The 26116-nt window shown below is 40.9% G+C and overlaps 1 protein-coding gene across 1 annotated transcript in view; it reads right to left on the bottom strand.

Moving 5' to 3' along the window:
- Positions 1-12582, bottom strand: part of DNAJC1 (DnaJ heat shock protein family (Hsp40) member C1) — a 106818-nt gene extending 94236 nt beyond the window's left edge. Inside the window, exon 1 of the mRNA XM_071560175.1 lies at positions 12254-12582. Coding sequence (XP_071416276.1) covers positions 12254-12418 — 165 coding nt within the window. The 5' untranslated portion in view covers positions 12419-12582. The remainder of the gene's footprint in view (positions 1-12253) is intronic.
- Positions 12583-26116: the final 13534 nt, after the last annotated feature.

Below are 26116 nucleotides of genomic sequence, written 5' to 3'. Positions count from 1 at the left end.
TCAGAGTAAGAACCTTGCTGCAAAATTAATAAATCTAGAGAATTACTATGCTATAAAGGAACAACTCCACTTGAGTCTTAACTCAAGTAGTAAAGCAAACCAAAGCCTTCCATCTTACCTTCTGAAAAGAGAACTACTGTCCAAGACTGTGGTGTTAAGGACAGTTACTCAAAAAAAATGACCAGCAGCATAGAACTGATTCCTGAACTCCCTCCAGATATCTCAGTTAAAGCAGAAGTTCCCATGAAAATGTGCTTCATCATTCATGTGTAGCAGGTAATCAAACAGGAAAACTGTAAGAGCAGTTACTGTTCTCTCTCATGGTCAGTAACTACGCAAGCAACATCGTGGGGGTTTGTGCCAGTTCCACTAGAATTCATGGAACGCACAGATTAAAAACCATGTTGATTCCTTCCTTCCAACATGTTACCAAGGACTTTTATATTTGTCCAAGCAAACTAGAGTGGCATTTATTTGATTTTCAAAACCTTTATTTCTTTAAATGTAATAAAAAACCAGGATGCTACAGAGTGTTTGATGATGCAACTATGAAAAGCTTCATTCAGGAACAAAGGTACAACCGTGCAATTTAATAATTTATTGAATGAACCTTCCTTGTTGGAGATGTTCAGGACATTCCCACACCAACGCATTCTTTGCAGTAGACAGGTCAGAGAATCCAATTCAATTTGAAATAAACATACTGACATATTACTCCAAAGAGACAAATCAGATGCTAGGAAGTCAACAGGACCTTGGCTTTACCTGAGACTGCTCAACGAAATTTAAATACAGAGCTGCACACTTGCAGGTGAGGAAGGTAACCCAGAACTGAAAAAAACTGCCACCAGGGACCTCACAGCCTGCCACACATATTAGGAAAAAAAACCCAACCCAAACCAGAAATGATCCTGGGAATTACAGACCAGAAAGTTTGTCCTCCACCTTTACTAAAGGCAGCAGATGCTGTACAAATAAAGTCACTGCAGACAGGGACAAACAAGGTCTCGTGGAAAAAGTGTTGCATGGCCTCTGAAGAGGGAAAGCCTCCCTCATCAACCCAGCTGAGGCACTGGAGTGCAGCAGCAAGGACAGAGAGAGGAGATCCAGCAGACACAGTATAGCCCCATTTTGGAAAAGGTTCTGACAAGGTTCTACACCAAAGGCTATCAAAGAGACTAACTTGCCACAAGATGGGAGAAAAGAGTCTTACAGATAGAAAATTAATGAACAGGATACAAAAAGCAAAGTTTAATGACTAGTTGTTGGGGCAGAGAATAAGCAGCTAAAAGGTATTCTGCGGGAGAACTGGTGCTGGGACTGGTGCTGGGACTGGCTTCAGTCAGGATATTCAATGACAACCTGAAGAGCCGAACATGCAGAGAAATCTCACAGCCCATGGGTGACACTGCGTGTTTTGGGTAGATACGACACTGGCAAGAGAATTGCAAACCAAGTGGTCTGGCAAAAAAGTGAGAGAGAAAAGATTCAGCATAGATGAGACTGTTGCCTTTAACTACACCCTGCCTACACAGGGCAGGGCTTGCAGTGGCAACTATAACCATTACGGGATCCAAGACACGCTGCTGGCAGTTCAGCAAACCCTCTGTACAGCATCAGCCTGAAAGGAACCATCAGGAAGGCACCTCTGAACATTGCTGCTCAAAACCTGTGGCGGCTGAGAGAAGCACAGGGGGGAAATGGACATGGTTGGGTTCACACGTGCTCCCAAGTGGCACCATCTATTGCCACCAGCTTTGTTGTTTTTATTTAAGAAAGAAGTGCAAGGTTTTACGGAAGTACATAATTAATAAGAAACAAGAAAGGAAGCCAGGCACAGCACGTGGACAGCATCCAGCACTTCCTGAAGGCATCCACGGAGCTTATGGATGACATGGAGGGGTGTCCTAACTGGAGACAAGAAGATACAGGGAATGAAAACAGGCCCTCAAGCATCAGGATGCATCACTTGAGACATAATAGGAGACTGTTAAACATTGCAACAAAGGCAAGTCAAGGGTGTTTAGTATTCTCATTTGCAAATAACATTAAAAATCACATTATTTCTTAAGTGATTTAAGTTTATCCAAAACATGGATCCTCTTTAGAAGCCATAGGGCATGTCACCACTGAGGAAAAGACAAAAATTTAGAAAGACAAAAGCAGTAGGTATCTCCAGTGACCAAAGGAGTATCTTGCAGCACAGTCAGTGTACAAGAGAATATCTCACTATACACAGTGACTTTCAACCAATGAATAACAGGGCCCTGAAAACCAGTAAGCTACTGATCTACTTCAGCTACTGTCCTTCAACCTAAGTGCACTAATGAGCAGAGTGTACCTCCACTAGAAAATTAAGGTATCTGTAGATCATATCCATTTGTAGGTAAGAAAGGTAAGTGTAAGTGTGTAAAAGGCCTAAATTATCCTGATTGATGAAATTAGTAAGTAACTCATTGATAGGCAGGTTAGTCTCTATGGGTCCAGCAGACAATTAGATTTATTTATTTTTAAAAAAATTTAAAACATACTGCTTTCTAGTTAAGCTCCTAGTATTACTCAACCAGAAAACACAAAGATCAAAAATATTTACTAAATGGAGTACTGGTGCACTCCAGCATGGGGACTCTGTACTGTGTAACTGAGAATGACTGTAAGTCAGCTATACCTAATTTTTAAATATAGTATATAACTTATGTACAGAAGAGGTTTATTCTTTCATCCTTGCAAGCTGCAAGAAAGAAGTGATTGGCTGATGCCCTCAATCTGTATTTCAACTATTGTTGATATCCTGTTCTCAACAGACACAACCCAACATTCAGATTCATTATTTTGTTTTGAATGTTGCTGGGTTGGTCTGTAGTGTGGAAAAGCTACTGACGCAGAAACAGAAAAATATCCAGTAGAACAAACTACAAACCACATAAGTTACAAATTGACAAAAATACTTTTTATTCAATGGGTAGGTAGACTCAGGTTGGAAACAACTTTATTTCAAATTTTTAATCAACAAAAATGCTTGAATTGTATAAGATTATTAATAATTCTTAATAGGAAATGTGAAGAGGCTTCCATATAGGATGAAATTTTACAGACTTCTTTCTACTGTAACATTGTAGCAGCCACTGTGAGACACAACATCCAGAACAGCAATTAATGCTACAGCTGCCACAAAGATAAATGGCACAGAGCTCTTCTGTTCTCCTATCACAGTATTTATAGCCCATCGAAGAACACCAGAGGAATCACTGACTATGAAATGGCAATTATTAACATAAATGCTAGTCTAAATCAGCTTGAAATTTAATAAAACATTGATCAATCAGATTAAAAAAATCATTTGCAATATTTTCAGGGATAGGTAAAACAACTGTTGCCCTTTAAAGGAGAAGTTATTCCCCCCAAATCTGTGCCATAAGGCTATTTCACAGCTCTCTTGTGCCCTTATCAGCACTGAATGTTCCCTTCAACAAACGAAGTTACTTTAGCCTTGGAGTCAGCAGGTTTCAGAATTACAGTCCACAGCCCAAGTGGCGAGACTTCTCTAGTTCTTCCTTCCCTCTTCAGTCACTAAAAAAAGATTGCAGAGTGACTTCCTTTCAACAGCTTCTGTGCATCTTCTGGTTTTCTCCACGCATTTTCCAGATGAACACTGAGAAGGAAGAATTTCAGATCTATCAGAGACTGCTGATGAATTTCCTTCACTTCTCATCCTACTGCTCATTTGACACCAAGAACAGTTTGCAAGGCTTGCAAACCAGGTCATTTAAGAAATCTGGAGTTGAGCAATCCCTCATCAGAGAGCCCAGGAACACAATCCTGCTTTTAACTGTGTTGTCATTTGCACAGCTGTAACATACATCCTGTACAACACATGCCCACATACATAAACTGGTTACAAATCACTTCTATACAGAGCTAGTAACATCCAAACAAGGCTGACAGACAAACAAACAATATGCAAAAGAAACCCAGAAACCGCAAATCTCCTTCTAATTTTGGGAAAGCCAACCATTTTAGACTGCAGGGGAAAAAAATTAAAAATGAGAGAAACAAACTTCTAATGTTGTGTGAAATTTGTTAGCCCACTAGGATGCTGTGGAAAACCAAAACATTACAGATTTTAAAAGGAATAAAAGGAGGAAATTAATGCATATCAGACTCCTCCTTAGAGATGAAAAAAACCTTTGCTACCACTTATACTCTCATTCTTACTGGCTCAGCTGCTCAACAGAACCACAGGCTCTTGTTTCCACCTCTGCTGAGAACACAAGAAGTACAAAGCCAACTAAGGAACATTTTATATGCTGAATTTTCATTTTATTTTTTAAATTTTATCACATGCTAAAGTTAAAATGGCACCACAGATACCTCCAAACATCTCCCTTAAAGCCAGTTTTCTCTAGATCTGATTAGGAAACCATGTTAATCTTAACTGCAAAATGACTCTAGGTGGAGCATAGAAGGTTTATCACTCAACAGAAAGAAATTAAGGCTGCCTCTAAGATTTTTCTTTAGACAACTTTAGAGACAAACATCTGACCACAATCCACAGCAAGCAGCAAAAGGCCACCAGGATGTTGTTTATAAAACTCTTAGATCAATGATGTAGCTGTTTTAGATACCAACACAGGCACACACAGGGAACCTTCAGCAAAGGAACAGGCACAAAACATCCAGGCTTCTTGCAGGCACCAGAGGCCACCAGCACAGGGCACCTGTCAGGCCTCACCAAGAAACAGGCCACTCCCTTCAATGAATTACGAGTCAAACGCAGAATTTTTAGGGGGAAAAATAGCCCATTTTTAATTTCTGCAATTTGAAAAATCAAGCTATTATGGATACATCATCAAAGGATTAGTGAAGCAAGAAGGATAAAGAAAAAGAGCTGAAACATTATTCCTGCCACAGACAGAAAAAAGAAGCCCCAAACATTCAAGACTGCTCGTTTAATCCTTTTCATTGCACTTGGCATATCCCTTGGGTTCCCAAATAGAGTAGTTCCCTATTGCTGTATATCCTTCCACACAGCAAGAAAGAAGGTAACTTGAAAGAAATCAAAAAAGTGTTTTATGAATGAAGTGTCCAAGAACGTTAAATGTCTTTAAAACTGCTTAAATTGGTAGATTCTGAAACACTTTTGTGTCTTTAAGAATGGAGACAACAATGACAGCGAAAAACCCTCTGGATTTTCTTGGACAACTTCCAAGCAGATATTTAAGAGACAACAATACAGAAAACCCATTTTTATGGGAAATGTCAGTTTTACATCTCTAGATGTTTCAATCATTTTTATATGCAACAATAGTGAACAAAAACATCAGGGCAGGGCTCACAGAACAGAATACATTATCTGTCAGCAGTTTACCTGGAAGTTCAGCACTGTTAAAACACAAATCCTGCACCATTCTCACTTACAGAGGGAGCAGTTTTCATTTGTGTTTCTCTATGGTATACAATTAAATTGTGAGCAATTAAACTACTCCACAGTTCAGATCAACTTTGTTCTATAGGATCCAAGTGAATAATTGCAATGATGACTTCACACAATTTTAATAATTTACATCTTTTAGGAAAAGCAGAGTTTCCAGAACTGCTGGAAATCTCAGTTTCACATATAACTTAAAAGTAACAGACTCAAACAGGAAGTTTTAAACCAAAATGGATGCAAAGTTTTGTCAGAATAACATACCCGGAAAAACCCAGACAATTATTTACATGGAATGAGTTGAGATCACAGTTAAAGCCACTAGAATCAAACTTGGAGTTTCTAATGTTATTTCTGTTTGAACTGGTGCAATGGACTGTTACTGCCTCGATATTGACAGTATATTTGTGGGCTTACAACAAATGCAGTTTCAGGAAAATTACTAAAATATCCCACTGTCCAAATAAAGGTCTGCTACTATTTATCATCTAGTTGTGTATTAGGTCTGTTAATTAGTATTGAAAGTTTGGAGCAAGAAAATTGAAACATATTTCATCTTTCCAACTGAGAACTCTGATGTTTCAACTGACAGTGCATTAAAATGTAATGACTTCTGAGTTAGATCTCCTTAACATGCATTTTGAACAACAAGTAGAAAACAGCTGTGAAACAGGCTGAGACCATCAGAGATGATGTTCAATCACTAGTTAAATCACAACTTTGCTTCCTCAAAAGTCAGTAACAGACACAAAGCTGCTCATGGTTCCATGTCATTTCATGGCCCGAGACTTTTGAAGGTCACAGTGAATATCCCATTTGTCATGCAAGACAAAATAATCTTACAAAACAAAGAAAGAATAGCCTACAGCTCGTAGTTTTAACACAATCACCTGAAAAAGTGATGTTATAATTCCAGGTGTGTGAAGCTCTGCCTCACTATATCAAACACTTCCAAAGCTTAGAGACTGAAGCACTGATACCATCCTAGATTTTCACTAAAACACTTGCAGATTATGCACACTCCAGGATTTTAGTAACACTGCACCCACATACAATAACCTTAAAAAGCAGCAGGGAGGAGAACAGTCTGAAGTGTTAGAAGAGCAACCAAAATATGTCTACGGAGTGGGATCCAGCTTGTCATTGGAAAGAACAAACTGCAGAGTTTCTGGGCTATCCCCTCCTTATTTCTGCTTCCCTGCCCTACTTACATGCACCTTGACTGCCAGGGAAGACAGAATTGTATCAAGACAGAAAGGCTGTGCTTGAAAAGGAGTTGAGACTATTCCTTGAATAGATACAACTCTCCCTCACATGCTTCTTCCCATTTGAGGGGACTACTCTATGTGCTCAAAGTTTCCCAGAAGTTCTACAGGCAAAATAGTTCTATCTACAGTTTTTTCCGGACAGTCACTCATTCAAAGCCAGAACCACAGAAGTGCCAGATGATACAACAGTGACAGCTTCAAAGACTGACATTCTTTTTGAAAAACAGGTTACCAAATCTACATCCAAGAACTTTACTTACATAAGAGATGAATTCACAACTTTAGAAGTGCAGTAATACATGTTATCAGCCACTGCACTTGCATAAAACAGACTGTGCAAACCCTACTACTGAGAATTTTCTTCAGTCTCCAGTTACACTTCATAATACCATAAATATAAGCCACACCATTTTTTGTGGTGTTCATTCCTGGCAAGGTTCCTACAGGACAAGGTAAAGAGGTAAAATCCAGTATCAGCCATTTACTATGAACTATACTCTTAGAGGTGCATCCGTCTCATTTTTTTTGTGCAGCCAGGACTGCACATGTAAAGCAAACTCCATTATTGTACCCCCTGTTTGTATAGCATGAAACAGTCCCACAGTGGATGAAGAGGATTCCTTTGGGATAGAACTCAACTGTAAGATGTGAAACCACAAGCACAAACAACACACTTCAACACAAACAGGCATTGAGTTCATGCATCCAGCCCGGAATTTGTTCAACAACAACAAAAAAATCCTTGAAATGCAAACAGTATGGACACCAATGCCTCAACACCAAACATTGCACTCTACAGGCACAACCCTGTCAGGTCCTGCTACAACAGCTCCTCTGTTCCAGTGCTCCTGAAAGAAGCCCATTAGCCCAACACATCCAGCTCATCCAGAGAGATTGTGGCTTCCCACAGCCAAAGAAATCCAACTCCTTGGCCTTCCTGCCTTGCAGTTTCCTGGAGCTGCTAACACACACCAACATCTTCTTGCAGGCTGTCAGACCAAAACCGGGTTCTGTACAGGCAGCTCTGACATTGTGCTGCAGCTTCATCTACCAAATGCATCACCTTGCAATGACAGGGACAAATCACTCTTAGTTCTCCAAAGCAAAGCCACACAGATTAGAGCCTGCTTCAAAACAAATATCCTGCCACAAGGAAGGCATAAGACAATACTGAAGAAAATACCTCTCTCTCACCATTTTTAGGGATTATATATTTATCCAGAGTGTTGGCCAGTAAGTCCCACTTATGCTAATTCTCCCTCAGCAATCTGAGCTGTCGGGCCCTCTTTTACTGCCTCAAAGGGAGCTCAGAGAAAGTTTCTGTGTTTGCTTTCATACACTGCACAGGCCTAGCACAACTTTCAATACCAGCCCGTTCCCTTAAAGCCAAAGCCTTATTCAGACATTCCTTGGCCTCACTGACACAGGACTCGCTGCTCCACGCAGGCCAATTGCAGCAACACAGCTCAGGCACTTTAACACATCTTCAAAACAGTATTTCCTAAAAATTTCTTGACCAAATCCCTTGTATCCAAGATCCATATCACAAAGTTTGAAAAGACATTCAGGGGCCTGTAGTGCCTTCCTTCGTTGTTGCAAGCCAAGAAGAGTGGAGGTACATGTCATACCCTTGAAGCCATATTTACAAATTATAATCAAAAACATATTTTAGGAAAGAGATCTAACAGTTCAACTCATGCCAAGTTGATTCATCCAGAGACTATCATATTCATGCAGGTATCAGCTACTGAAAGCTATAAAAGATGATGAAATTAACTTCACCAGTTTGTTTTTTCACCATGCAAGCTGGTAGCTCCTCAGATCTTCCTAGAATTTTTCCAAGAAGGTGACATCGCATTTGTATGTTCTCATTTTCAGAAAACAGGTCATCATATTACTGAGTCTGAATAAACTCTAGGTCATTGCTGCTGCTTCATCTGAGTTTTTAGAAGAATACTATTTGGTTCTGTTCCTCTTGTTGGTTTGAAACTGGCTATATTGAAGTGATTACTGGAATGATTATTACATCTGATCTGTCAAGAGCTTATGATTCCATTTCCTTCAGTAACCACTTGGGGAACAGGGAAACATAACCTTTTCTCAAGCAATAGATTATCCCTCCATTCTGCCAGGTCAAACTTCTTGAGAACAGCAATCATTTAAGTGAGTTTTTCATTTAATCACATTATCAACTTAAGAACAACCAAACAAAGGGAAGGGAGAGCAATTCCCACATTGTTCAGAACAGCTACAGTAACAACATAACAATACTTTTCCTTACACTGTATTACTATTAGGTCTGATGAAAAAACAAATGGATAGATTGTATCCTTGTACAAAATTCAGATATTTCCTAATCAATCCAGATACTCAGCCCTAACACTTGGGGGGTGGAGAAAATGGGCCCTTCCAAGCTCGACCATTCTGGGAGCATTTGTAAATTCCTCAGTCAACCCCCCCCTTGAAGAGGTCAATTATTAAACAGCCAAGACGGTCACAATCTCACTCTCTTCCTTTGTCATTCCACAATCACAACAAAAATCACTTCCATTACATCATCCTCTGTATCTGCCATTGATCATAGAAAACACCACAGCAGCTCCAGGCTAACACCCTCCAGAGCTGGATGAGTTACTTGGCCATGCCAAGAGGCTTTCACAAGGCCCTTGAAATGACAAAACACAAACCCCATACTGCTGCAAGTGTAGACCAGAAACAAAACAAAACAAAACAATCATTTCTCTCCAATCTGAGTGAAAAATCCATCAGCCAGAGGCTTCATTAAAGCATGCCTGAGAGCTACAGGACTTCCCACAATGCCTTCTGCACCTTGTCAGTTAAGGTCAACATCAGCTTCTGACACTGTGTGTGAGTTCAACAAGTAGTCAGTGCCACTCCCATCAAACCCTAAGCTGCTTTAATGCCTTCAGGAAGTATTGGACTCATTCCCTATGCTTTTTCAGAACACAAGATGACATGTTTAGAAAAACAACGGCAGCCCTGATTAATACTACTGTTAACAAACACAGCTAAGCATCCGTATCTCAGATGTAGAAGTTCCATCCCACATAAAGGAGAAGGACTCCCTTCTCCCGAAAGTACATGAAGGAAGAATTATGAGAACATGATACAAGGCAATGAAACAGGAATGGGCCCGGGGTGGGGGAAGCAAGCTTTGATGAATGAGAGATAATTAAACAGTCCAAAGGTGTGGCCACAAAGGCTACTGTCACACACAGTGTCTCTCTTGTACTAAAATGCCAAGAAAACCATCTGAGTACAGAGAATGAAACCACCAGCACCAGAACTACAAAAAGTGCATTCTAGTCAAAAGCATCCCAACTAAAACAATAATGACACACAAAAACCAGCAAGCTCTACTGAGCCCTGGTATTAAAGAAGAGCAGAAGATCCAAAGAAACATGCAAACAGCACATTGAGACATTACAGTAAAAGGAAGCTGTGTTAAGACATCCAAGATAGGATACAGCACACCTGAGATCTGTGCAGTTCCTCTGACCTCATCACAAGACTGGTTACCCTTCTCATACCGTAACTCAAACAGCTGCAGCTGCTGAGCGAGTCACTGCAACCAAAATCCCACTCCAGGATCTTGTTGGAAGTTTCAGGTATAGGTCAGAGCTGGAGAAGCAAGTGGCAGGAACAAAGGATACAGTGTGAAAGAGCCTCTAAGCCTATGCAACATCTTCCAGTACTTACAAATTCCTACTGAAGCCCAACTTCAGCACTGTGCACTGTATTACTGTGCTCACTGGTCTATTCCACTGCACGTGCAAAGCACCCAACACAATGTGCACTCCAGTCTTGGCTACAATAACAGGATGAGTAACTGCTGTACACCTTAATGAACAAAACTTCACTTGTGTTGGACTTCCACCATCTTTTCCCTTGCTAACACATTACAAGCTAGGTAAGCTCTCCTTTATGATTAGAAGTGTGAACTAGCAGAATATTTGCTTGCCAAAATTAACATATTCTGCTAAACATACAGCACTAGGTACAGATTCAGCCCTAGCGAAAAAGGATTGTAGAAGATGACAACAAAGAGCTGCATGCCAGATCTGTACATCACTAACTGAAACAAAGAAAGTTTTGTATCCCTACATTATTAAACATTGAAATTGTCTTTGAGAAATTAACACCTAGATTTTAAGGCTCATGAAAGTGAAACGTGGGTAACAGTGTTTGCTTTGTTATATAAATAATGATATTCCATAGTACTTAACACCAGTGCTTAAGAAGGAGAAAAGGAAAGAAAGAGATGAAACTTACTCAGAATCCCTCTACTATTATTAACAACCACAGACAGTAGTTTCCAAAACTGGACCGTTAGATACTGCAAACACCTTCCCTCTCTTTGGAGACATAGCCCTAATGAAACACACCTGAAAATATATTATTCTCAAAAACCACATCAGAATAAACTTCAAGGTTGTCAGGGACACAATTTGAATAGAAGATTCCCTCACCGTAATGTAGTACTGGAGAGAATGTACTAGGGCTACCCAATGTACTAAGAGACAAAGAACAAAATGTCTTTTGGGGACTCTGGGTGAAGCAATGGATTACAAAGAACTGTATATTTCATTACTGAGGAGAGGAACACTGACTGGAAAAAAGAGTCAAAGAAATGGTTAAGATGCATGAAGAGCAAGGTCACACAATGAGACCTTCTAAAGAGAAGGAAAGGCATCATGCGGGAGCCAGGACAAGTGATACAAGTTGAACATGCCAAGCAGCAGCAAAACTAGCAAGTGCATCTAAAATATACACAACAACCATGAGATAAAAGCGTGTCTAACAGGAGTTCTTGTCTTGACTACACTGACATGAAAATTAACCGAAGGTTACTTATCAAAAAGAGGTGAAAACCATGCACAATAACGAAGATACACGGCAAGTAAACAAATACAATAATCTATAAGCCACTGCCATAGCCAAAGGTCACAGTCTACCGCATGGCACCCGTGAGAGAAAACACGAGCTGCAACACATGGAGATGCAAAACCTTAAGGAGATAAGGAACCAGCAGCTATACAGAACGAGGGAAAAGTGAGAAACAGCCATACTGACAATATGTATGGGAAGTGGAAGAAGCTCAGAAACTACTTCTGCCTGTTTGCAGATGTATTTGGAGAAAAAGAAATATATTCAGAAGAGCAACAGGCAGCAGGAGCACACACAGGTACAGCTGGAGAGGGAGCGCTGATTTATGATGGGGCCGGAAGGATATGAAATAGACCAGCACCTGAAGGACAGCAGAACCCCCGCGGTGGGAGGGGAGAGGCTGGGAAGGGACAAGAGCGCTGGCCTGAGCCTCGGGAGCCGGGCCCGTGGGCCTGGGCAGGGTGCGGGCGACAGCGCCGGGCGAGCGGGCGAGGGGCCGGCGGCGTCCCCGGGGCGGGCCGGGGCTCAGGGGGAGCCGGGGCTGCCGTGCCGGGGCTCGGGGGTAGCCCGGACGGCCGTGCCCGGCGGGATCAGCGGGAACGGGAAGGGGCAGGGAACGGCGGGGGACGGGCTCGGTCTCCTCGCTCACCTGCTGCACCCCCAGGAAGTCGTAGAAGTTCCGCGGCACCTCTTCCACCAGGTCGAAGAGCTCCAGGTCGCCGCTGTCCCAGGCACGGGCGCGGGGCGCCAGCAGCGCGAGCAATGCCAGGAGCGGCAGCAGCCGAGGGCGCGGGGCGAGCCGCGTGCGGGCCATGACGCCGCGTGCGGTGGCGGCGCCGGAGCGGTGGCGCAGCGGGGCCGTGCCCGGAGCTCCCGCAGGCCGCGCTCGCCGCAGTGGCCGCTCCGCACTGAGAGACGCGGCAGGCCCGGCCCGGCCCCGGCAGCGGCGGCTCCCGCGGGAGGGGGGGCGCTCCCCGCCCGGCCAATCGCCGCCTCTGCCGGCCGTGACGTCACGAGGCCAGACACCCGCCGGCGCTCGCGCAGTGGCGGGGCCGCGGGCACGAGCCCTATGCGCGCGCCTGCTCCGCCCCCCGCGCGCGCGGCGTCGCGTGCCGGCCCTTCCCCCCCAGCGCCCTGCCCGCCGGGGGCGCGCGCGCGGGGACCGGGCCGGGGGCGCGCGCGCGGGGATCGGGCCGGGGGCGCGCGCGGGGGGACGGGCCGGGGGCGCGCACCGGGAACCGAGCGGGGGGGGCCGGCACCGCCCCCGTGGGATTGAGCCCCCCCACCCCCAAACCTCCGCCGCTCTAAATCCTCTCTCGACTTTCTGCTTAATACGAACTCCTTAAGGGCGTGTTTGACCACTGTAACCTGTTTCACCCCGAAATCACTGCAGGGTATGATCAGCATCAACCAGATTTCTCAGCTGTTTCCCCCGGACCTTCCGTTCCTCGCTTCAATAAATGTGAAATGTTTCACGTTGAACGGCGAGTGAGAAATTAGATGGAAACCTAATGGATGAACAATACAAATTCCGAGCACTAAATCACTTTTCTCTGGCACGTTCCGACTCCTTGGCACACCCCATCTGTTCCGTCTGTCTCACAGCTGGGCGTGGTTAGGGACTCACCATGGGAATCTTTAGAAAAGACAGACTCGCTCATCTCCAAAATCTCCATGAACTAAATCGAGTTCAGAAAGTAGTTTTTGCAATTAAAAAAACCCCACCCAAATGCCAATCAGATCTGCACCTGAATTCACCGAAGAGGAGCTGGCACAATTTACAGCATCACTGTATAGCAGAGCACTGCCTTGAACACTCCATGGGAATAGCAAAATGTGGCTTTAAAATACACTCTGATTAATCCAGAGTAAGGACTTCAACCAACATAACCATTATCGATTTTCCAACTCATAGAGTAGTCATAGGTATTCTCTTCTATTGAAACTGTTCCCTTTTGTATAAACTATTTAAATATTAATTAGATGGATATTTAAACTCATGTTTCCATATCCAATATGCATGCCCACTGGGCTTTTAGGATCACAATTCTGCCTCTGGCTGTGCTTTCTAAATAGACACCTAAATCCATTTGCCAGGAAATTATAATTTAGCCAACAGTGTCCTATGTAGACCCCTTTTAATTCATCTTTCTTATAAAGGGACACTTAACAGTTCATTCTAATCATCTTCAAAATGTTCCTTCCACTTGATTACAGAGCCAAAAACACAATCCTTTTCTAGAGAACGACAAAATACAGAAAAATTCATGGGCTAGTTAATTTCTCATCTGCTTTGTTTGGATCTAGTAACTGAATCTGGTATAGATCAGTTACTTTCCACATCCTTATTTTCTTATTCTGTTTTGCACAGCAGTATCCATAGCATAAATTTGTTGCCCAGTATGTTTACATTCTCCTTGCTTTCAAGTCTCAAGCTTTATTGCACAAAAATACCAGCTTTGGAATCAGACAGTTACCTACTAACAAGGTTGTAGTACAAAATATAAAGATGCAAAATGCCCCCAGAAACCAGGGGCAAATGAAGTGTTTGATAAGGTAGTATTATTTTTAAACCATGTGAAAGAATTTTTAATACGTGAGATTAACCCTAATTTCATTCCTATTAAAAAAATTTTCTAAATTCTCCTTTCCTACTCACTCATTCCATATTTTCTGTATCTACTTCCTTTTGCCTCATTAGCTTCTAAGCCTCCTCAGTTAAGTTGACCTAATGCAATGATCAACCTTGAGGAGAAGCATTTTTTACCCCAATCTTATTTTTCACCGTTTGGAATTTGTTACGGAAAACGACCCCTTTCAAAATTCACCTCTGGCTGCTCTTGATGAAACTGTTAAATTAGCCTTCAAAAAACCTGATAAAATCAGGTCACCTATTCCATTTCGCTGAGACTAGGAAAAATTGCCCTAACACTGACCACAAATTGCAGGTGGCTCGTGGCATCAACCCTTCTGAGAACACAGCAGATTATAGCTATTTTGAAAGAAATTCCTCAGAATTCTTCAGATAAATTGTGGTTTCTTTCAGTCAAGAGGAATGTGAATTTAGAAAGAATAATAGGATGAAAGAAAATGCAGTAATGGTAATGGAATTATGATTATTTAAAATGTACATTTAAGAGATTTCTTATATTTAAGTCAACATAGTTAAATTATCCCAACTGCTTTTAACAAAGTGAGAAGTTTAAATACTCGTTTTTATTTCAGTCCTTAACCCCTAGAACCAAAGGCCTAATACTGCATGGAACGTTTCTAAAAAAGGATTTTTAAAAAATTTCTAGACTATGAGATTAGTTTAAATGTTTCCATTAAAATTGTTCTGTACTCCAAGCATAAATACTGAAATTTGGGGAAGAAAATGCTAAAATGCTATTAAAAAGCTGTAAGCACCACCATAATAATGATACATTGTATCTTCTCATTCTTGTTTTCTTCTTTATGAAGTTGAGTCATTAGTGTCCTTCCCCATAGTCCAACACTTCAGTTAATCCAAGTCACACTAGTCTTCCCTCAATATAAAATAAATCAGTTAAATTTTAAGTCAGTTCTCTGTCCTGGCTTCAGAGAAAGACTTAAAATACAAAATAAACATAATCAAATTCAGCAATGCTTGGCTTCACTATGAGCCTGCGACAGCACATGTGAGAAACTCCCAGAGACACACAGGTGTGATGGCTGGTGAGTTGAGTGGCCAGTGAGGACGATTTAAATCTCACTACTGTAAATTCTGGCACAAAGATAGAAGGGAAGGTAGAGGATTACACATGGCTTTTTCATCACTGTCTAAAACTACTCCTGTTGGGAGGTATTAGTATTTTTTTCTGTGGCTCAGACATGACATTTAAATGGCTAGAGGATCAGAGAAAGGTCTTTAATCCTGTGTGTAGTCTCTGCAGCTGGGACAGCTCCTTTAATTTAAGAATATGGAGAACTGTGAAGGCAAGGATGGCATTTTCTTTCTGTGCTCCAAGTTTGCCTGCACACACAGGGAGGTGTCACTGAGTCAGGTGCACTCGGCCACAAAGCTCAACTTCACAAACCGGTTTGTAAGGGAAAGAAGCATATCCAGAAATAATTTGTTTAAATAAATCTCTCTTCTGACGCTAATTGACAGTAGCACCCAAGGCCCGAGGCATGAGCCAGTTATTATTAGCGTTTTTAACAGCACTGAAAGACCAACATGCTTCATAAGCCCAGCAGGATTCACACGATCACATTCTGAATAGCTAAACAGCCTGCGATTTCGGCATCTCAAATGAATCACAGACGTCCAGGGGAAAGACCTTATTAAGGGACTACCCTTTTTCTTCCGAAAGATAAAACCTTATCTCCAGCAATTCAAGAGCAGTCTGTTCCAGTTCTCTATTCGGGCAGTGTGGTTTAGGTGCTCCGCACGAGTTTGCACAGTGACACTGGTTCTCTGTGCTAACAAAGCTGGCCTGAGTGCCCTGTGCCCTCCCCCGGCCCGGGCGCTGGGTCCCACCTCGGGGCCGCTGCTGCCTCAGCTGCGCTCAGGCCACTCGGTGTGGGCCATATGATAAATCAAATAACTGACATTACCCCGGTTTAAAAAAAAAACAACAACAACCACCCCACTTGCGCACACATACGGACACACGCACAGAAAAACTCAGACATTTCACTGCTCCAAGTTACAGCACAACCCACAAACAGCTGCACTCCCACAAGCAAGGGACGGCAAACCCCGATGAGGCAGCAGGAACAAGAGGGCAGAGCAGGCAGGAGACTGCCCGATTTAAACTGGCTTTCCCCTTGGAAAAGAAACCCTTTGTATAACTACACGAGGAGAGCCGAAGGCGAGCTGTTCCCCGAGCAGCGCGGGACTGAGCACAGCGCAGGCAGCGATGCTTTCACAGCTGGCAAGGACAGTCGAGGACTCGCACCGGAAGAGAAGGTTCCTGCCAAAGCGGCGAGGAAGCAGGAACCTCGCTCCGAGGAGTCCTGCAGTGCTCCCTCTCGATCGGCAAGCGCTCTGGTTATTGCCTTTTTAGGGGATTTTTTTCCGAAGTCAGACCATCTTGCAAATGCAGTTTCGCGTTTAGCGATGCAAACAGACGTGTGGAGCGGAGACCGGGGAAAGGGAACATCCAGCGTGGCAGTGCGGGAAGAAGGGGGCACAGGACCGCTTTACAGCAGCCGTGCCCACAGAAAGATCTGTAAGGAATATGCCATTTGTGTAGACCAGCTCTTACCTTAGGCCAGACATAAGTCAAGGTAATGTGAAAGAAATGTGGAAATGGAAAGAGGAGCAAAAGCAACAGACCTAAAAACAGAAAGCTATTACAGTCCATCAGACATGAAAGAATATTATTTAGGAAATAGCTCATTCATGCCTGGTCTGGGCAGCTCAGTCATCTCTTTTAGCTACATTACTCTTTTTTTTTCATGTTACATCATTAATGCCAAAACCCAAACAATCCCTGCCTGCTGAACCTGCCATACCCTTGATGCTGTTTTCCAAACTGATAAACTACCCAAATCCGCATTGCTATTGTACAAGATGGCTCACATGATGACTGTTTCATAGGAAAAGAGGGTTCATTCAAGAATATCAGCCTAATAGAAAGGCAGCATATGATTAAAGCCCTAATCATTATAAATGGTCTTTTCCCAGCATAAATGTATAACATTTTGCTGCAATACACGACAGTAAAATAAACTGTCATTAAATTTTAATATGTATTTTCCTGAGAAGAACTTTAACATGGGGGAGCACTGTCTTAGCCAGAAATCTTGGGGGCATAAGTATTAAAAGGCAAAACAAAATCAGTGATTAGAAGGCTTATGCCATCTTTTTAAACAATGTATTCTTGATACCTTTCAAAACGATCTGTAGTTTAAATTGCACGTGGATGACTTCCAATGTCAATTTTGTTCTTACAAATCCAAGCATGACACCCTGGTAGTCTAGTTACATATGGAGATGCTCAGCACACACAAGGTGAAAAGCTCTAGACAACTTTTAGAAGTATGTACACCTCTTTTTAAATTTTCATCCAGGGAATGTTATTCTAATCTCCCAGAATGAGAGCTCTCAATGTATGGATAATATAACTAATCTCCAGAGAGAGGCATATCTATAGACACTGTTCAAATGAATATAATTCCCACAGTCCATTTCCAGTAAGAACACTGAAAATCAGGGATTCTCAAGACTACACTACATTCTCAAGACATTTGTGTTAACCCTCCCAAAAAAGAAAAGTAAGAAACATGATTTTGAAATCTTGAAGATCTCATGCAGTTATCAAACTATTTTTGTTCTATTCTGCAGTGACCATCAAAGATTTATGGAGCTTGCTCACAATAGGATTTTTCCTAATTATGTTTGACACATTAAGTGCTGCTTAGCAGTTTATTATTACTTGTATTCAGTGAAGCAATTAGTATTTCCTTTTCATTTCAAGTAAGTTTTCCTAAAAATGTTTTGTAATATTTTTCAAAATTAATTCACCACCAGGGGGCAAAGAACTGTTTCTCCAAAGGGAACATTTTATATCAGTTTCGTAGATGCATGACCCTCCCAAGGTCCTTTCCTACTTCACAGTAATTGCAGAGGTGATTAAAAACAAAAAGTGTGGAGACCTAAAAATACACCAGAGGGATATCTTTACCACTGTTTTCCAACTGACTGCTCTAACGTTAAGACAATAGTTGGGAGAGAGAGTAAGCTGGAGGACCATGGAGAGGTTGTGGTGTGAGCTGTGCTTTGGTCCTCGGTGTGCATAGTTGTACCTCACCTCTGTCGGTCCCACACTGTGATGTGTCTGGTACAGAAAAAATTAGAACCATCTATGCACTCAACCAGGTAATGATAGTAACACAGGATTGCAACCAATACCCTAACACTTATTATAGAATCACAGAAGCATTCTACTTCAACTGATTTTAATTCCCTACTCAATGATATCAGTGCTGTTTTGTTCCTTTTGTCCCTCCTTCTGTTTTTGTTGCTTTGCCACAGAGGACCTGATGTCAGGAATAATTAAAAATAGAATTTGATTTTGCAAATTAAAAGAACAAGTTAATATCACCAGCGACTTTGCTATTGTTTTGAAGATCATGCATTTCCATTTGCCAGTACATAACACTCATGTCCCATATATTAATATGGTAGGTATGTATGTTTGTGACATTTGCTAGGGAACACTCCCAAGAAAGGAACATACTAAACACCATAAAATATTGGAGAAGAGAAGGAGGATCAGGCAAATCCAAAACTAAAAATACATAAAATGAACTAATATATAACTACTACCATGTGCAGAGAAACTGCAACCAGCAGCACAACATGCCAACAGGACAACAGAAGAACCTGTTACAGCAAACATATGTAGGAATTAATCATGGTCAGCATTTGGTTTGTGGGATATCTTTTCAATAAAATGACTGAATCCATTCAGAGAGAAAACTGAAAGCTATGATGGATGAGCCTAGAATACCCTATTTACTCAAAACTGCTGTTTCTGTACCATAGATTTTTTTATGGTAAATTGCAGTTTTGTTCAAAATTGAAGATAATACTTCAAAATTTTTTCAGGATGTTAAAAATATTTTCTTTATTAAGTAAATTTCAAGTTAAATAGTTTTCATGTGTCAGGCTTGTATTAATGAAGTAGTCAGATTGTGATTATACAGTGCAAACCCAGCAGAACTAACTAAATATATGAAGACCATCAACATGATATGTGTGTACATGTGTCTTTCTAAGAAAGTTCCTGTAAGAAATATTCAAATTCCATTTTAAATTTAACAGTGCACTTATTTGTGATTGGAAAAAAAAATCCAATGACTTCTCATCCACAAAATTTCAGTCTATACAGGTACCAAAAAGAAATTTCTAGGAAGACCAGTCTGGATTGGATAATCACAACTACATAGCAAAAAAGTACATCGCTAGAAACCAATATATAGAAATGAGGTTTGATTATTCCATGATTATAGTTACCGAATGGGCGCTTATGAAATCCTACTGACAGCTACAAATACAAACACATGTCTGCTAAACTAAGCATTATAATGTCTGATACAGTTTTTTGACATTTTTATGATATCAAGCAGAGATATATTTCCTCCTTGCAGTCATTTGCTTTTATTAAATTAAAAGTTCTGTGTTAAACTTGTCACAGCTTCTTGCTGCTGGTAGATTATATTTGAGTTTTCTGCAAATCATAACATAAATGGCCAAGTCCTTCCTCTACCTGCACAGTTGTGACTTCCATTTGCTCTCAAGAACTATATTTCAGAAAACAGAGCACTGCATGTTACTTTTATTACAAGTGCAAAACGTTATGTTCAGAAAAAACAAATTACTGTCCAAAGCGCTTTCTTTGCCAAAATTCTGCCATATAATTTCTCACAAAATTCCATTAGGCAGTACAATCTCTCCATAACTAACTCTTCAGTAAGTATTCTTTAACAGACCTTTAACAGCTCTCAACAACATGGGGTTTTTGTTGTTGTTGCTAGATTTTGCAGTGGTATGAATTTCAGTCACATCACAGACTAAAAAAAAACCAGAAAAGTAAAAATAAAGATTTCTCACACTAAGAACTTGTCATTGAAGATAAAAGATGCCCTCAAAATGAAGAACCCAAATGGTCCAGATCTTATAGAAAGTTGATCACCTCTGGAGTTTTCTTGAAGCAGTGCATTTTTTGACAAAGCATGACTGCTGTGAATAGTCATTTACAGTCCTCCTTAAATATTGTTATTGAAATATTTTACTTTCAAATTCTAAAATCCAAATAACTGAACTCATCTTGCTCCTTGCTTTTTCTCAGAATCACTGTAGTCATTGTAGAAATATTTCATTTTCTGTCTATGCCCTTTAATCACTTTTTCTTTCTGCTATATTTGCATTCTCTCTCACCTCCCTTGTGTCTACTGTACTGTGCTGCCAAATAAATATTAAATATGTTGTACTCATTTAGTTCTTTTTAACTAGGCATTCAATTCACATAACAAATACTTCTGTGGGCAAATATTAGACAAGGAACATGTAATATAGAGTATTATTCAGCAAAATATATTTAATGAATTCTATCAAGTGAGAGGTATAAATATTGATTTCTCCTCTATGTGGCATGTAGAGGAAGAAATCCCTTAGTGGATGCTCCTGGTACATATTCTTGGTCACTGGCAGGCCGAGAAGGTGGTTTGCAAAGCACAGAGTAGGAACTTGTATAATGGTGTTATCTGGATCCACTTCCATGCCAGTGGCACTAATGAGTCATACTTTCAGCACAGAGTAGCAAAAAACTAAAAGATGAAACAGACTATTTGGTAGTTTGTCAATGGCATGGCAATCCTCCCAAAGTCAAACCTATCAAACTGGGAAAAGAAACGACTTTTAATAACTGTGCTAATTGATGTGATTAGTTAAATTACAGATCCACTGATTTGTTTCACCTGTGTTGCAGAGACCAAACACTCTCTTCGTTTTTTTGACCAATAATACAAGCTCCAAAACTATCTTCTATACTGCAAATACTAAGGAATTTGGTGTTGAAGTCCTTTGCATGACTTTAGGATATCTTTAAATACAATTATTAATGTCAAACAAGAGCCCTGTTGTCCTTATTCCATTTATACCAGATTTGTTTTTATAGTCAAATTCTATTTTTCAGTTTCATTTTTGTTGCAAAATATTTTTAAAACAGTAAACAAACACCAGACTAGCAGAATTTTAATCAGTGCTAGATCAAAGTGCTGTTATCTCTGTCTAGAGGCCAGCAAAGGACTCCATTATATCACTTAAGCACCATTTAAGCTGAGTAGGTGATTTATTCTTGAGCATGTTAGAGGAAAGGGCAGAAGGAATTCTCTCCGCAGTACCTCCTGCTGGGTGCAGGATCCCCTCCTACAATTTCTGTGTCAGTGACAGATAATTTATGTGCCACCAGCCATCGGTGATTGTGGTCCTATCAAACCCAGGGCTAAATATGGTCAAGGTAAAGCCAGGAGGGTCCCAGCTGACTGCAGTGCATGTGCACACTCCTGTGCAGGCACAGCAAATCATACACGTGGCAGGTGAAGGGGGCAAACTGAGCTGCAGTGGTGGAGCTGATTGCTGCCAGTACACAGGAGAGCTTGTGTCATACAGGACCAGCACACAAGATGCAGAACTTTCATGCTGGATGTTCTGTGTTCAAGGGATGTTTGCGAAACCTGGCTGAGGAAAGGCTTGACACCTGCGCTTCCCTACACTGTGTGGTATGAGGCTTACCAGCAGGGAGCTCCTAATAGCACAAGAACGGCCATTCTGCCTGCCCTTCAGTCTTAGAGACCACCAGCAGCTCCCCGCAGCCATGCAGCCCCCTCTTGGCACAGTCCCCCGTTGTACGGCCTCCTCTCCCTCCCGCTCCCCATCCACCCCATCCTCTCAGCATTCCGCAGCTGCTGCCCAGCCCAGCATCCTCTCCAGCCTCAGCCCAGCATCCTCTCCAGCCTCAGCCCAGCACCCACACCAGCCTCATCCTCAGCCTGTGGAGGAGCGACCTGGGCATATTTGTGCTTTGTCAGCACATACATGTGCAGAGCGGCACCCAGCACTGGGGCCCTTCTTGCTCCCTCCTGTTACATGCCAACAGCCACTCCTGCTGACTTTTCTGGGAGAAAAAAGCTGATTTAGACCATGCAGACCATGCAGGGAACAAGTGTTTGGTAACCTTCCAAAGGCTAATCATAATGGACAAGTTCTAGCCAAAAGTCCTACATTACCACCTGACTCACCTTTAACAAGGTAGCTTTTCCTTTAAAGAACTGGACCTTGGGGCAAGACCACCCTGTTTTGTCAGTAGGTCCAGCTGAGAATGGATCGTACTCTAGCCATGAAAAACAAGCCAAAGCAGGTCAGTGTGGCAGGAGATGTGTCTGTGATCACCTGTCCTCTGCGTGGCTGACAGAGATGAGGAAGACCTCTCAGGAAGCTGTAGCTCATGGCAGGTAAAGGAATAATCCTGTCCAAGTATATTTCTGAAATTTGACATTGAAGAATGCAATACATTGAAACACAAGAGGTAAAAAATAATTAGGTCTTCTGCTTAAAAAGATTAACTGTGCGTTTTTTCATCTCTGTTGTGATTTTGAATAATTTTTACTTACCCCTTGGGTGCATATGTTAGTGTTGTCTGGTTTCCCAGGAGTATTAAAAATGTAGCCTAGGCTTTCCTGCAATTATAAGCAAGCTAACTTGCCACAGCTGTGCCCCATGTACAGGCCCAGTAGCAGACTCTGACCACACTCTGCACTACTTCTGTTCCCACTGGGCACAGGGCTAAAATTCACCAAAATGGCAGCACTTCCATAGCTGCAATACTTCCCATCTGTGCCAAAATCCCATCATCTTTGCAGTCCTTTTGGAGTACCAGATTATTGAAAACAAAGCCAATCTGGAAAGAGGCACAGGTGCAGCAACGGGTCCTTCCTGAGCTGGAATTTCTGTGTGTCTTTACAGAAAATGTTAAATACTCCTGTAGTCAGTGTTCTAAAATTCCACTCCATGGCTTACTGCTGAAGATAATACTCTGTTCATTTACATTGAAAAACTTATTTGCCTAATAGAAATGAATATTCAGCAAACATTTAGCAACAGTACTTATAGGAAGAATGGTCTGATCCAGATTCAGTTAGCGTATAGATGCATAAAAATCAGGCGTTGGACTCATCATGATCCTGATGAGTCCTTTCCAGCCCAGTGTATTCTATGATTCTATGACAACTACACACACCATCACCTCCATATTAAGAACTGTACAAAATTGCAATAGCAGCCAAGGTGAACTGTAAATGGTGGTCATGATACTCTCCTGGATATCATTTAAATATGCCTCAGTTATCATGTGGTTGTTTCTGTCACTCTTTTACCCTTATGTTTGAAGGCTGTCTCCTGAAACTGCACCCCACTCCAGAAAATCTTGGATATGCCGTTAGTCTACATGCCAACAGAGTGATCTTAACCTAAAAGGAAAGGAATCAAACTGGTCAGTTTAAATATCTAAATTGCCTTTAGCCATCAGCTCTCTCAGCCAGAGAGCTGTAATTACCATGAAACACCCAGGGAGGCACTTACCATTGTTGCTTTCTCTTTGTACTTCCAGTTATATTTGGAGTTATGACAGATTATACTACAGTTACTATAAAGTCATATTTCCCAAGTGAAAAGACTCTTCACAAACCATTGTCTTTCTGTTTTCATTTTTGCCACCCAGTGACCAAAATGTTCGTTAGAAGGAGAAAGAAGCAGCATAAAGATTTATTTTGGAAAAAAGATTTTGTAGCCGAGGGATGAGCAAATTGGATCTTATTGTTTTCTGGTTACATTTTGCATTTTCACAGTAAGAGAAACAAAATGGTGGTTTCTCAGCTATGACGATTTTAGAAATATAGTATTTAATTAAATAGCTTTTATAGCAAAGTATTGCAAAAATTCTTTGTGTTTCTTGTAGATCTGAGGCTTGCCAAGTTTCACTCAGATAGAAGATCAGTCACTCCAGAACTGAAAGCAGTTTTCTGGAATATCTCCATAAAAACAGCATTGAATAACTTAACTGGACGTAAGAACTAAATAGTAAGGTATTACAAGCTAATTTTTAACCTTGGTCTTTTAAATTTGGTGCATAATTATACCATGTCATTCCTTCCTCATTTAACTTCAGATACAGTCTTAAGCATGTAACACCTGTAAACATTAAACAACACTCATGGTAAAAGGCACTTTAAGAAGAATTTTGGTCTGAATTGGCTACACTCAGTCAGTGCTATCTACCTGATGGAGTGAAGCACATGGATCTTTCCCCAACATTAGTTTCACTTTAGTTATGATAATGATTTATTGTATTATTTTATTATTTCATTGCCACCTCAGAGGCTGATGTAGCACCAGCAACAAAATAGAAACAAAAAAGAACAAGTATAAGGAAAGATAGGGAGTAAAGGATATCTTAGAGAAATCAGTAACAACTGTACTATGCATTTAGCTTTTCAGAAATACACTAGAGAGCTGAAGCAAAGCAGGACCAGATTTTTTTCTGTTCTTGAGAGGATGAAAAAGTGACCTAAAATTGCTGCTGGTCAGGTGTGCCAGATTAGACAAATAGCCCATGTGCAGGTGAGAAAGAACAAGACAGCTGTTACACAGCACTAAAGAATTTAAGAGTATTCTTCAGTTACAGAAAGGTAAAGCTGCAGAGGGATCAGTTTCCTATAAGAAATCAAAAAGATGTGTGATGCTTTCTATGTATTAAACTGTAAATCCAGAAAGAGATGCAATTGCAAAACAAAACTGAAGGCTCTGTAGAGAAGTCCACAAAATACAATCAGAGCAGATTTGCAAGAAGTCACATAAAAGATTGCACAAAGACTTGAAATAAAATATAGACCAGAGGAGCCTTTGGGCAAATCCGTTATGTTTGTAAGAACTAAAACAATTCTGCAAAACTCTGTGTATGAGAGCTGAAGAGAAGAAAAGAAGAGCTAGAAAGAATAAATCATGGAAGGAATTTTGCAAGAGGCTGCTACATGCAAAGACTGGATTATCACTTTGAATATGAAAAGACTACGTATGATTTACAGTTGGACACAATACACAAGTAATACTACATTTGAAGTTACAGAAAGACAAACCTTTTGAAATTAAATTCTAACTGTATTGAGTGCAAACCAGCAAAGCTCGTCTCATTAGAGTTGTGCTGCTGGAAATGTGCACTGCAAACCAAGGCAAGACAAAATTCAGAAAAGCTAACTCTTGCAGCTGTTTCAAAAATGAAACACTATCTTTTTTTTAGAACTGAAAATGTCAGATACTAGATGATAAAGCTAATTCTAAAGAAAAACACAAGAAAGCAAAAATAAAAAGCAAAACCAGAACATAATTAAATGGATAAGTGAATAGGAAAGCAACATAGGAAAGGTAGGTTATCTGTACCCTTTTCTTTGAGATATGTGGTTGAATGTCACTCATACTGTCAGCATAACTACATCCAAGCACAGTTAGCCAGGTAATTTATGTCTTGATGCAACCCTTGCAAGTTTCAGCCCCTTCTATGTGATAGTTTAATTTTTATTTTTAGTAAGAATTAAATTCTTTTCTCTTTCACTAGCATATAAGAATATGGGTTAAGTTGCAAAATTTAATACATCCAAAAAAAAAAAAAAGAAAATGTCAGTGTTCACTTTCATATTTCTTTTTTCTTAGCTGTAAAAAAGGGATAATAAATTTAACAACACAGCTCACATGATTCATTAGGCTTCATTAAGATTTTCACAGATTGTATTTTTTTGCTGTTGGGTGTTATTATTTTTATCTTTCTCCCTCTGATGAAGGGATTTAGAATGTCTTTCAGTATATTTCTTATCACACTTGCCTTTTTTTTCTTAAACTCAGACATTTAGAATCCTGTTTCTTAAAAGCTCTGTATAATATCTGGGTTGATAAAGCATCTTGAGACTCTTTTAAGATAGCACCAACTGT

This window comes from Pithys albifrons, chromosome 7 (genome assembly GCF_047495875.1).
Source record: "Pithys albifrons albifrons isolate INPA30051 chromosome 7, PitAlb_v1, whole genome shotgun sequence".
NCBI lineage: Eukaryota > Metazoa > Chordata > Aves > Passeriformes > Thamnophilidae > Pithys > Pithys albifrons.
The sequence above is the reverse complement of the archived record's forward strand: the minus strand, read 5'-3'. Positions and strand labels throughout refer to the sequence as shown.